The sequence below is a fragment of the Harpia harpyja genome, chromosome 24 (assembly GCF_026419915.1).
Source record: "Harpia harpyja isolate bHarHar1 chromosome 24, bHarHar1 primary haplotype, whole genome shotgun sequence".
Lineage (NCBI taxonomy): Eukaryota > Metazoa > Chordata > Aves > Accipitriformes > Accipitridae > Harpia > Harpia harpyja.
Window position 1 is genome coordinate 1010261 of NC_068963.1, and position 13620 is coordinate 1023880.

The window sequence follows — 13620 nt, forward strand, 5'->3', positions numbered from 1 at the left end:
TGAGATGGTGCCACCTCCATGAGTGTCCTCCAAGGACACAACCTCCACCATCACCCTGAGATGGTACCTCGTCCAAGGACACAGCCTCCACCATCACACCAAGATGGTGCCAACTCCATGAGTGTCCTCCAAGGACACAACCTCCACCGTCATCCTGAAATGGTGCCATCTCCATGAGCATCCTCCAAGGACACAACCTCCACCATCACACCAAGATGGTGCCACCTCCATGAGCATCCTCCAAGGACACAACCTCCACCATCACCATGAGATGGTGCCACCTCCATGAGCATCCTCCAAGGACACAACCTCCACCATCATCCCGAGATGGTGCCGCCTCCATCCTGAGATGGTGCCACCTCCATGAGTGTCCTCCAAGGACACAACCTCCACCATCACCCTGAGATGGTACCTTGTCCAAGGACACAGCCTCCACCATCACACCAAGATGGTGTCACCTCCATGAGCATCCTCCAAGGACACAACCTCCACCATCACCATGAGATGGTGTCACCTCCATGAGCATCCTCCAAGGACACAGCCTCCACCGTCACCCTGAGATGAGTACTTGCCTTTGCATCCCTTATTTTGGCTTTTTTTTCCTTCTTCCTCACCCCTTTGCTTACAAAATTACTTTTTGGCAGCGTTCTAATGAACCACACAGCTGAATTTGTTTGCTCTGCAAGCATTTTTCATCAAACCCAAGAGGAAAAGATAACACAGGCATCGCAGCAGGAAATTATGTCCATCCAGCTCTGGGTGGAGAGAGGTTCCTCAACAGGCGGCAGCTCTGCCAGGTTGGAGAGAGACGATTGACGAAAGTTATGGGGGAAAAAAGGAAAAATAGAGACTATAAGAAATGCATTTTTCTGCATCCTATGCTGGTACCGTCCTGTTTCAGGGAGAGACGGAGGTTATTGGGGAAAAAAATAGAAAATGCAGACTGCGATATCCAGCATTTTTCTATATTCCACGTTGTTGCTGTGTCTTTTGGGGGAGAGATGGAGCTTATTTTGGAGAAAATAGAAAATAAAGACGGAAAACCCCACGTTTTTCTGCATTCTGCGTTGTTGCCATGTCGTTTCAGAGAGGGATGAAGGTTATGCCATGAAAATGAAAAATATGGAAGGCCAAAAAAAATACATTTTTCTGCATTCCAAGTTGCTGCCATCCTGTTTTGGGGTGAGATGGTAGTTATTGGGGGGGAAACAAACAAAAACAAACCCAGAAGAAAGATTGCAAAAAATCGCGTGGCATTGCATCCTGTGTCACAGTAGAACGTGCCGGATGCACCAACCCACCTCACCATCCTCTACGCCCGGCATGGTGAGACATCGGTGATGGGCCAGCACTGCTTGACACTGGCCCTGACACCCACCACCGCCCGGCTGCGAGCCCACCCCGTCACAGCCACATGGTGCGCTTGACCGTCGCCAAAATTACGGGTCAGTTGCGCGGTGAAAGGGACGCGGACGTCCAACCGGCGTCCCTCCAGGGCCACCGTGCACACCATCTGGGGCCGCACCTCCTCCTCAATCACGCGGGTATGGACAACATACTCGCTGGTGCTGGCTCCCCCCACCCAGGGGATGTTGTTGACATTGGTGACCTCCCAGCCCGTCCCATTGAAGGCCAAGACGGCGGCTCGCAACACCCCACGGATGGTGGCGAAGACCCTCTGGTCTATCTCCCAGTCGTGCTCCATCTCAGTGGCCTCCTCCAAGGTGACAGCTTTCCGCACCCCTTGGCAGCCCTCATTCTTCATCGTGGTCTTCGTCAGGGTGACGTCCTCCCCGTGTTCCACTGCCCCGCTGATGTTGTAGCGGACATCGGAGATGGTGATGTCTGCTGGGCCCTTCTTGACCACCAAGACTTGGTACCACTTGTACCAAACCTCCTCACCATCCACCACTACGAAGGCAGCCCTCTGCTCTTTGGTGACCTTGCCCAAGCCATAGCGGTTCCTCCCAACGAAGACATCAACGGATGGGCAGCCCTCCACGGCGTTTTCGGGCACGCTGCCGAAGGAGGCGTCCACCCAGTCCAGCGCCTCAAAGTCTCCCACGTTGACTAACACCTTGAAGGTGGGGGTGCTCTGCTCCCCTTCTGCAAACGGGAAGAAGCAGAAGGGACCTCGGTCGGGGACGTAGGCACCAGTGTTGCAGCCGAGCACTCCTGTTGAGCAGACATACTCCATCCTCTTGGCATAGTCGTTCCAGTTGGAGACGGCATCGGCGGGCAGCTTGCCTTCAAAAGCCACCCACTTCAGGTATGAAGGTGGCTCCACATCTCGCTTCCTCCGGGGAAAGCTCCAGCTGGCGGCTGCGGGGAAGAAATGGGGGATTTGGGTGAAATGAGATGCCTCCATCCTGCCCCACCGGCTCAAAGCTGCCGGAGCAACGTCCTGCAGAGATCCACCCCATTGGGGAAGGTGCTGACAACGTGACACCTCACACTTGCCCGAGCATGGATGGCCAGGAAAACCATAAGTAAGACATCTCAATGAACCCTTCTTAAATTTGGGGGGGCAAAGTGGGGGGCAATCCTGCTAAAAATCAGAAGAGCAGAGACCTTCCCGCATTGGAGGACAGAGGGATGGATGAGACCATGGACCGGATTTACGTGGCAAGGTTTTGGGCGGGAGGGGGCTGCAGAAGTGACCTCTGTGACAAGAGTCATTGGGCTGCTCCACACTGGACACAGGTAGGTCCAGCTGGCTTCAAAATGGAATCACCGCTGGCCAAACCTGAGCCCATCAGTGACGCTGGTGGTGCCTCTGTGGTAACGTATTCAAGAAAGGCTAAAAAATGCTGTGAGAGAGAGGAATGAGAAAAATGTGAGAGAAACAACCCTGCGGACACCAAGGTCAGTGAAGAAGGAGGGCGAGGAGGTACTTCAGGGGCTGGAGAAGAGGTTTCCCTTACAGCCCATGGAGAGTCCATGCTGAAGCGGGTTGAACCTGAAGGACTCCAGCCCATGGGAAGGACCCACGTTGGAGCAGGTTCATCCCGAAGGACTCCAGCCCGTGGAGAGCCCACGTTGGAGCAGGTTCATCCCGAAGGACTCCAGCCCGTGGAGAGCCCACGTTGGAGCAGGTTCATCCCGAAGGACTCCAGCCCGTGGAGAGCCCACGTTGGAGCAGGTTCATCCCGAAGGACTCCAGCCCGTGGGAAGGACCCAGTTCATGAAGGACTAGATCCCATAGTTGTTAGGAACTGACCACAGCCCCCATTCCCCTACGCCTTCTCAGGGGAGAAGAAGGTAGAAGAGTCAGGAGTGAAGCTGAGGCTGGGGGGGAAGGTGTTTCTAGTTTTCTCTGTTTCTCTCCATCCTACTCTATTTTTAATTACCAATAAATTTAATTAATCTCCTCCAAGTCGCGTCTGCTTTGCCCATGACAGTAAAGGGTCCGTGATCTCCCTGACTTTATCTCAACCCACGAGCTTTTTTCATCTTATTTTCTCCCCCTTCCAGCCAAGGAAGGGGAGAGAGCGGCTGGGTGGGCGTCTGCCAGCCAGCCAAAGTCAACCCACCAAGGAGCAAGACTCACCTGGGGGCTGCAGAGGTCTCCTTCCCATCACTCCCACCGACAGGATTTTGGCAGGTCCATCAGCCCCGCTGCTTCCACGGCCGAGGAAGAGGAGGGTGGCGGTGAGGAATAACTGCGGAGAAGACCAGGGGAGGTGTCACCCCTTCAAGCACCACCTCACAGTCCCACACCCCAACGGCAACTCCTGACCAGGAGTCGGGTCATGGCTGTATCCTGACATCCCTTTGTCCGTCTGGTTTTTGGGGTGAAATCCTGTCTGGTCATATGGACACAGCTTTAATTTTTAACCAGCCCAGGGGGAAAAAGGAGAGGCTGGTTAATGCAACACGGCACCCACTCATAATAACTCTTTTTTTTTTTTCTTTTATTTCTTTTTTTATTTCATTTAAATTTTTAAATAATTATTTTCTAGGAGGTAGGAAGTATCCTTTTTTTCCCCTGAAGCAGTTAAAAATCCCCTAAATAACCCAAAACAGTGCCCCGCAAAGCGCCATACCTCACACCTCAGCATCCTGCCGGCCACCTCCGGAGGCTGCGATTTAAATATACATTTTTAATAAAGAAACATATTCATTTCAGCGGCCCCACGGTCACATCGTCCTCCCGACCCAACAAACCATCCGCAACTGTCCCATCTTTGCTGGGAACAAGCGCTTCCTCCTGTGGGGCTCCCAAATGCCCAGCTCCACATTTTGGGGCTAAAAGCAATCGTTTTGGGTTCTGCTGGATATTTTGCCCACGAGCCGCGGGCTCGATGCAAATCCCAACCGGCGCTTGCCCGTGTTTTGCTGCCCCATGCCGCACTCCCTACCTCGCCTCTGCTCCCGCTTTGATGTAAATCCCTTTTTTTGGGGTGGTTTTGGTCCTTTTTGGGTCACTTCTAGCCCCGAGCGGTGTTTTCCTGCACGGCTTGAGCTCGCCCGGAGACACACGAGCCCTGGGAAAGGCCGAAGTCTGAACAGGAAAAGAAGTGCAAATAAATGCAAAAAAAAAAAAAAAAAGAAGGGGGGAGGGAGGACTATTATTAGAAATTTGGCAATTTGTCTGCGTTTTGCAGAAAGTTAGCACTTCTTCTTTTTTTTTTTGCCGTCAGGAAAAATGCGTTAGTGATGCACAAAAAGCACCCGCAAGCAGCACAAAACGCCCATGGTCAGGCGCCCGGGATGTTTCACGTTCTCAAAGCAGTTCCTCTCACCCCAAAATATCGCTCTCAGAAATCAGTATTTCTGGAAAAATCACATAAACCCCTATTTTTTCCCCATGCTGGGGGAAAAAAAAATCCCTTTTTTAAAAAAATAATCTACATTTTCTGCTTCGAACCTGTAAATCAAAGGGAATTCAAGCCAACTTGGATCACGCACACACCTCTAGGACACAAAAAAAATCAGCCGACAGACCCAAAATCCACATGGGTGCTAAAAATGGGGATTTTCCGCCAAAAAGGGAAGTTTTTGCAGTGAGGACACAGCGATTTGGGGAGTTTTTGCCCCAAAAGATGGTGGTGGCTGCTGGGCCCATGCGGTGTTTTCTCATCTGCCCCAAAATGCCGGTTTTTAGCGCAGAAACGGGATGTCGTCTGGTTTGGTGTCGAACCGAGGCTCGCTGGTGGGGAAGGGGAGGGGAGAGGCAGTTGGGAGGGACCCAGGTGTCCGGGCACCCAAGCCAGCCCCCCCAGCTCCCACCCCAAACTGGGGAGGGACCCAGGGGTCCTGCACCCCAAACCAACCCCCACCCCCCTTCCCAGTATCCAGAGCCCTGAACCAGACCCCAAACTGGGGAGGAACCCAGGCATCTGGGACACCCACCCGGGAAGGACCCGGGTGTCCCGGACCCCCACCCGGGAAGGACCCGGGTGTCCGGGACCCCCCACCCGGGAAGGACCCGGGTGTCCCGGACCCCCACCCGGGAAGGTCCCAGAAGTCCGGGACCCCCACCCAGGAAGGACCCGGGTGTCCGGGACCCCCACCCAGGAAGGACCTGGGTGTCCCCGGACCCCCACCCGGGAAGGACCTGGGTGTCCCGGACCCCCACCCGGGAAGGTCCCAGAAGTCCGGGACCCCCACCCGGGAAGGACCCGGGTGTCCGGGACCACCCTCCCCTACCAGCACCCCCAACCCTATAGCAGCCGCCAGTGAATGCCCCCCCCCTCCACCCCTCCCCCAGTGCTCCCAGTCCCATACTGGGTGGCACTGGGCACCCCCAGGAAGAAGCCGGGGGGAGGCAGCAAATACCAACATGCGGCCTTTATTGCCCCGGTTCAACTGCCCCGGGGGGGGGGCAAATACCCCCAAAAGGGGCAAATACCCCAGGGGGGGGAGTGCAAATACCCCAAGAGGGGGCAAATAATGGAAAGATGGGGGCAAATACCCCCGGGGGGGGATAAATACCCCAAGAGAGAGTCAACAACCCAGATAAAGGGGGCAAATATCCGGGGGGGGGGGGGGGGCAAATACCCCAAGAGAGAGTCAATAACACAGATAAAGGGGGCAAATACCCCGGGGGGGGGGGCAAATATCCCCGGGGGGGGCAAATACCCCGAGAGAGTCAATAACCCAGATAAAGGGGGCAAATATCCGGGGGGGGGGGCCAAACACCCCAATAGAGGGTCAATAATCCAGATAAAGGGGGCAAATACCCCCGGGGGGGGGGGGGGCAAATACCCCGGGGGGGGCCAAATACCCCAACAGAAGGTCAATAATCCAGATAAAGGGGGCAAATACCCCCGGGGGGGGGGGCAAATACCCCGGGGGGGGGCCAAATACCCCAACAGAGGGTCAATAATCCAGATTAAGTGGGAAAATACCCCAGGGGGGCAAATAACTGGGGGGGGGGCCACGGTCCTGTAGTGTGTCTGAGAGACCCCCCCCAGGCCAGGGAGGGTTGGGCAGGGTCAAAGGTCACTGGGGGTTATCCCCGGGAGGGGTCATAGGTCACCAGAGGTCAACGCCAGAGGTCAAGGGTCAGCCCCGGGGGGGGGCAAGAGTCACCCCACAGGGATCGGGGGCAGGCGGGTCGCCGTTGGCTAAGTTCAAAGGTCACCGCAGGGGTCACGGCGGTGACCGTAGGTCGCACGGGGTCAGAGGTCACCCCGGGGCGGCTCCAGGGTCGCGGGTTCGCTGAGGTCAACCCCGGGGGGGGTCGTAGGGTCAACCCCGGGGTCGCGGAGCAGCAGGGGTCAACCCCGGAGTCGCAGGGTGGCGAAAAAGAAAGGGGGGGCGGGGGGTTATTTCGGGTCATCCAGGTGGGGGGTCAGGGGTCGGAGGTCAAGGGTCAGTCCCGGCGCAGGTTCTTGAGCCGCTCCTCCAGGTCGGCGTCGGCGTCGGCCAGCGCGGCCGCGGCCTCGGGCGCCCGCCCCTCCCCCGCCGCCAGCGACCCCCCCGGCGGGGGGCAGGGCTGGGGGGGGCAAAGGGCAGAGGTCAGGGGGTCACCACCTTCCCCTCAAACGCCCCCCAAGCCCCTGAAATACCCCCCCCAGACCCTCATCTACCCCCCAAATATCCCTCCAAATAGCCCCCAGACCCCCTAAATCCCCCCGTGCCCCCCTAAATGCCCCCCCAGACCTGTATCTACCACCCAATGCCCCCCCCGATCCCCCAAATCCCCCCCCCAGACCACTCAAATACCCCCCCTCCCCTGCTCCCCAGTGCCCCTCACAGCCCCTTAAATACCCCCAAAATGCCCCCCCCCATGGATATTCAACTACACCCCCCCCAAAATACCCCCCTAGCCCCCCAAAATGCCCCCCCCCCCCCACTCACTGGCCAGCTCGTCGGTCAGGTTCAGCCCCAGCTCATCCAGCACCTGTGACACCACCGCGTCGCTGCGGGGGACAAGGGGGGTCAGCGGTGACACCGGGGGGGGACCCCCCCACGCCCCCCCCAAGTGTCCCCTGACCCGCTCTGTCCCCACCCAAGGTGTCCTCAACCTTCCCGGCATTCCATATCTGCCCCCCCCCTTCCTCCGCCGTGTCCCCTCCATGTCCCCAACCCTCCCCGGGTGTCCCCATGTGTCCCCCCCTCCATGTCCTCAGCCCCCGCATCCCCCCACCCGCCATGTCCCCAACCCTCCCCAGCCCACCCCGGGTGTCCCCATGTGCCCCCCCCATGTCCTCAGCCCTCACGTCCCCCCCACCGCCATGTCCCTGTCCTCCAGTTCTCCACATCCCCCATATCCCCGTTCTACCACCATGTCCCCCAAATCCCCGTCTCCACGACCCCAACGTCCCCTCCCCGTCCCCCAAATCCCCGTCTCCACGACCCCAACGTCCCCTCCCCGTCCCCCAAATCCCCGTCTCCACGACCCCAACGTCCCCCTCCGTGTCCCCCAAATCCCCGTCTCCACAACCCCAACGTCCCCTCCGTGTCCCCCAAATCCCCGTCTCCACGACCCCAACGTCCCCTCCCTGTCCCCCAAATCCCCGTCTCCACGACCCCAACATCCCCTCCGTGTCCCCCAAATCCCCGTCTCCACGACCCCAACGTCCCCTCCGTGTCCCCCAAATCCCCGTCTCCACGACCCCAACGTCCCCTCCGTGTCCCCCAAATCCCCGTCTCCACGACCCCAACGTCCCCTCCCTGTCCCCCAAATCCCCGTCTCCACGACCCCAACGTCCCCTCCGTGTCCCCCAAATCCCCGTCTCCACGACCCCAACGTCCCCTCCGTGTCCCCCAAATCCCCGTCTCCACGACCCCAACGTCCCCTCCCTGTCCCCCAAATCCCCGTCTCCACGACCCCAACGTCCCCTCCGTGTCCCCCAAATCCCCGTCTCCACGACCCCAACGTCCCCTCCCTGTCCCCCAAATCCCCATCTCCACGACCCCAACGTCCCCTCCGTGTCCCCACCTCTCTTCCTCATCGTCCTCGTCCCCCATGGCGTCATCGATGGCGTCGTTCATTAGCTCCTCTTTCATGTCCATAATCTCCGCCTGCTTCTCAAACTCCATCATGATCTTCTGGATCTGGGGCAGCTTCAGCTGCGGAGGGGGGGACACACACGAACACGGCAAGTGGCACACAGGGACACGGGGATGTCCCCGCAGCCGTGTTGGTGGCACTTCATGGTGGCTACAGCCTTGGGTAGGTCCCCAGGACCATTTCGGGTGGTTTGTGGTGGCTACGGTCTTGGGGATGTCCCCATGGCCACCTCGAGGGGTTTTTGGTGGCCGTGGCCTTGGGCACATCCCCTGAGGAAGCTCATGGTTGCCACGGTCTTACGGACATCCTCACAAGCAGCTTGTGGTGGCCATGGCCACAGGGACGTCCCCCTGAAGCAGCTGGTGATAGCCATGGTCTTGGGGACATCTTCGCGGGCAGCCCAGGGCAACCTGTGGTGGCCACAGCCTTGGAGATCTCCCCTGGGGCAGCTTGTGGTGGCCGCATTCTCAAGGACATCCCCGTGGCCACCCCAGGGCAGCTTACGGCGGTCACAGCCTTACGGACATCCCCACGGGCACCCACCTGCCGGTTCATAGTGGCCATGGCCTTGGTGACACCCTTCATGGCCTGGGCCATGGAGTTGTTGGACTTGAGGGTCTGGATCTTGAGGGACACAGCCTGGACGTTGGCCCTCATGGTGATGAACTTCTTCACATAACGCCGCGTCCGCACCAAGTCCTTCGCCATAATCTTCACCGCATCCTGAAGGCCACAGGGGGAACGTCGAGTGGCCACGAGGTCCCCCAAGAAGGGGTCCCCCAAGATCTCCAGGGATCCCTCTGTGTCCCTCAGGGCCCACCATGGTCCCCCCCACCATCTCAACGGTCTCCTGGTCCCCTTGCACCCACTTTGGTCACGTGGGGACTTCCACGGTCCCCCCCCTCCAATCCCCACCGTGTCACCTCGTCCTCTCCATGCACCCATGTCCCAGCCGCATCCCCTAGTCCCACCATGGTCCCCGGTCACCCCCCCCCAGCATTCAAGTCCCCTCCATGGTCCCCTGGTCACCACTATGGTCCACCACTGTCCCCCAGGTCCCCTCCACGATCCCCTGGTCTCCCCCCAAGTGTCCCAACACCCTCCATGTCCCCACCGTGGTCCCCTCCAAGAGTCCTGGATCCCTCCGTGTCCCCTGGTCCCCTCCGTGTCCCCTGGTCCCGTCTACGTCCCCGTGTCCCCACTGCAGTCCCTTGGTCCCCTCCGTGTCCTCGTGTCCCCTCTGCGTTCTCCTGTCCCCACCGTGTCCCCCACAACAGTCCCGCGGTCCCCTCCGTATTGTCCCATTCCCCCTGCGGTCTCCCGGTGCTCTCCACGTCCCCGTCCCCGTCCCCGTGGTGTCCCCTCACCATCTGGCCCTGCTTGGCCATCTTCTTGATGTCGACGATGATCTTCTTCTCCTGCGCTTCGAGCTTCTGGCGCTCGCGGTCGAGTTCCCGCATGGCGCGGGCCAGCGCCCGCTGGTTCTGCCGCAGCAACTCTTCTGGCGTTTTCCGGCGCCCGAACAGCAGGTCCATGGTGGCAGCGGCGCCTGGGGAGACGGACGGGGGGACATGGGACATCGGAGACACGGATGGGGCACGGATAGGAGGGCACGGACACGGGGGGACACGGAAATGGGGGACACAGGGACGTGGATGTGGAGGATACGGGGGACGCGGGGACATGGTGGGACATGGGGACGTGGTGGGAGATGGATATGGGACACATGGGGACGTGGTGGGACACGGGGACGTGGTGGGAGATGGATATGGGGCACATGGGGACGTGGTGGGACACGGGGACGTGGTGGGACATGGATACGGGGCACATGGGGACGTGGTGGGACACGGGGACGTGGTGGGAGATGGATATGGGGCACATGGGGACATGGTGGGACACGGGGATGCGATGGGACATGGATATAGGACAGATGGGGACGTGGTGGGACACGGGGACGCAATGGGACATGGATATGGGGCACATGGGGACGTGGTGGGACATGGGGACATGATGGGACATGGATATGGGGCACATGGGGACGTGGTGGGACACAGGGACGTGATGGGACATGGATATGGGGCACATGGGGACGTGGTGGGACACAGGGACGTGATGGGACATGGATATGGGGCACATGGGGACGTGGTGGGACACAGGGACGTGATGGGACATGGATATGGGGCACATGGGGACGTGGTGGGACACAGGGACGTGATGGGACATGGATATGGGGCACATGGGGATGTGATGGGACATGGATATAGGACACATGGGGACGTGGTGGGACACGGGGACGTTGGTATGGAGGATATGGGGGGCACGGATGGGGTGACATGGACATGGGGGATGCGGACATTATGGGGACACAGATACGGGGGACGTGGGTGACAGATATGGGGGACATGGGTGTTTGGGGCACACGGGCATGGAGGGGACACGGGCATGGGGGATGTGAATATTGGGGTACACGGACATTGGGGACATGGAGGGACATGGGGGGGGGGACACGGTCATGGGAGACATGGACACGAGGGACAGAGGCCAAAGACAAGGGGACCATGAACACGGTGGGGACACCGACACGGGGGGACATGGAGGTGGCAGGGACCCACAGGGGACATGGGGGGGACAGATGGGGGGGGACACACAGAAAACAGGGGGGAACATGGGGGGGTGGGGACAGAAGGAAACAGGGGTGGAGAATGGGGGGATGGGGGGGTGGGGACAGGGGACACAAATAGGGGGGCACAGATAGGACAAGGGGGGGTGACACACGATGCTCTGTTGGGTCTGTCCCAGGCGCCCCACTGCCCCCCAAAGCCACTGACACCCCCCAGGAGGATTTATTACCCCCTATGGGGCATTTATTACCCCCCCAAAGCCACCGACACCCCTCCCAAGGGCATTTATTAGCCCCTATGGGGCATTTATTACCCCCCCAGGGGCATTTATTACACCCCGTGGGGCATTTTTTATGCCCCCTGGGACATTTATTACCCCTCCAAAGCCACTGACACCCCCCAGGGACATTTATTACATGCCCAAGGGCATTTATTACCCCCCCAAAGCCACTGACAACCCCCAAGGGCATTTATTAGCCCCTATGGGGTACATATTACCCCCCAAAGCCACTGACACCCCCCCCAGGGGCATTTATTACCCCCCCAGGGTATTATTACCCCCCCAGGGCATTTATTACCCCCCTAAAGCCACTGATACTCCCAAGGGCATTTATTACCCCCTATGGGGCATTTATTACCCCCTAATGGCATTTATTACCCCCCCCAAGCCACTGACACCCCCCAGGGGCATTTATTACCCCCCCAAGGGCATTTATTACCCCCTGAAGAGCATTTATTACCCCTATGGAATATTTCTGACCCACCCAGGGGCATTTATTATCCCCCCCAAAGCCACTGACACCCCCCAGGGGCATTTATTACCCCCCCAAGTGTATAATTACCCCCAAGGGCATTTATTACCCCCTATGGAGTATTTCTGACCCACCCAGGGGCATTTATTACCCCCCTCAAGCCACTGACACCCCCCAGGGGCACTTATTACCCCCTATGGGGCATTTATTACCCCCCCAAAGCCACTGACACCCCTCCCAAGGGCATTTATTACACCCCGGGGGCATTTATTACCCCCTATGTGGTATTTATTATGCCCCCCCCGGGGCATTTATTACCCCTCCAAAGCCACTGACACCCCCCAGGGGTATTTATTACACCCCCAAGGGCATTTATTACCCCCTATGGGGCATTTATTACCCCCCCATGGGGCATTTATTACCCCCCCGGGCCCAGCTGCCCCCCAATACCCCCTCCAGCTGATTTACGCCCCCCCAGGCCCCGCCCCTTCACCATGGCAACAGGAAGCGCAGCCAATCACCAGGAGAGGAGGACGCCGCCCCCCCCGCCCCCTTCCTCTCTGTGGTTCGTCTCCTCCCAGAGTGTCCCCCCGAGTCCTCCCGCCTCCAACTCTATGGTGCAGGCCTAGAGAGGCCCCCGCCGGGCCTTCTGCACGGCTTAAGCCGCTCTCTATGGTCTCGGGGGGCCCCTCCCGCTCCCGGAGGACCCATGACTCTATGGTCTCCCCCCCGGCGCCGACGGCGGCCCCTCCACGGGGGTCCCTTCTAGCCCCCTCCCGGAGGTCCGGAGGAGCTTCTCTATGGTCCCGAGCCCCGCTCACTCCCTCGCGTCACCCCGGTACCGGCCGCTCTGGCCCGCTCCTCTCTGTAGTATTACCGGTACCGGGCCCCTCTAGCCCACCCTACACCCCCACCTCTATGATCCCCGGGTCCCTCTGCTCCCGCCCCCCCCGCTCTATGGTTCCCCGGTACTGAGCCCCTCTAGCCCACTCCCCCGTCTCTATGACCCCCGGTACCGGGCCCCTCTGTCCCCCCGCCGCTCTCTATGACCCTCCGGTGGCCTGTCCGGGCCCCTCACCCCGGATCCTTCCGCGTCTCCCGGTCTCTCCCGCGCACTTCCGCAAACCTCGTGACGTGGCCCGGGTTTCGGTCACGTGACGGAGGGAAGAACACGTGCGCCGGGCGCCACGGCCCCGCCCTCCCGGTGGTAAACCATCGAGATGAAGCGGCTGGAGCGGCCACTTCCTTTACGGTGCGAGGGGGAATCGAAAGGAGACGGCCAGAGCGTCGGCTCCGGCGGTGATGGCGACACCTAGCGGCGCGGGTGTACTGGGACAGAGTGGGGTCAACTGCGAGGCAGCGCGGGAGCTGATACTGGGCATACTGGGGAGTACAGGGAACAGGGGAAACCGCGCACACTGGGAGCCCTGGGACCAGGAGCTGGGTATACTGGGCACACTGGGATTAGGAACTGGGCATAGTGGGAGTGAGACCTGGCCATACTGGGAGCCATGAGGAAGGGAACTGGGCAAACTGGGAACTGAGCACACTGGGAACTGAGCACACTGGGAGCCCTAGGGAGGGGAGCCAGGCATACTGGGCACACTGGGACTGGGAACCGGGCACACTAGGAGCCCTAGGGCAGGCAATTGGGCATACTGGGAGCCCTAGGAAAGGGAACTGGGCATGCTGGGCACACTGGGATTGGGAACTGGGCACACTGGGAGCCCTAGGGAAGGGAATTGGGCACACTGGGAGCCCTAGGGCAGGCAATTGGGCACAC

At 59.6% G+C, this 13620-nt stretch overlaps 2 protein-coding genes and 1 long non-coding RNA gene across 3 annotated transcripts; 1 reads left to right on the forward strand and 2 right to left on the reverse strand.

The window, feature by feature from the left end:
- Positions 1–669: 669 nt before the first annotated feature.
- Positions 670–5034, reverse strand: LOC128135784 (natterin-3-like). The gene is made up of 4 exons (XM_052774854.1): positions 4362–5034; positions 4047–4082; positions 3551–3662; positions 670–2322 (listed from the first exon to the last, which is right to left on the reverse strand). The coding sequence occupies exons 2-4, from the start codon at positions 4059–4061 to the stop codon at positions 1313–1315; spliced, it is 1137 nt and encodes a 378-aa protein (XP_052630814.1). The 5' UTR covers positions 4062–4082; positions 4362–5034; the 3' UTR covers positions 670–1312.
- Positions 2322–3376, forward strand: LOC128135801 (uncharacterized). Its single transcript, XR_008233224.1, has 2 exons — positions 2322–3001; positions 3143–3376. It is a non-coding gene; the product is annotated as an uncharacterized LOC128135801 (long non-coding RNA).
- A 1513-nt stretch (positions 5035–6547) lies between the features above and the next one.
- Positions 6548–13046, reverse strand: CHMP2A (charged multivesicular body protein 2A). The gene is given in 7 exon segments (XM_052774874.1): positions 6548–6923; positions 6925–6943; positions 7309–7370; positions 8393–8523; positions 9008–9187; positions 9832–10013; positions 12916–13046. Coding segments are annotated over 6 exon segments (663 nt in total). The 5' UTR covers positions 10000–10013; positions 12916–13046; the 3' UTR covers positions 6548–6820.
- Between the last annotated feature and the right edge of the window lie 574 nt (positions 13047–13620).

Bases quoted from the DNA above. Each gene is read 5' to 3' on its own strand.
- LOC128135784 (XM_052774854.1), bottom strand. The intron at 2,323-3,550 runs GTGAGTCTTGCT...TCTTCCCCGCAG, and splicing joins GAGACCTCTGCAGCCCCCAG to CCGCCAGCTGGAGCTTTCCC.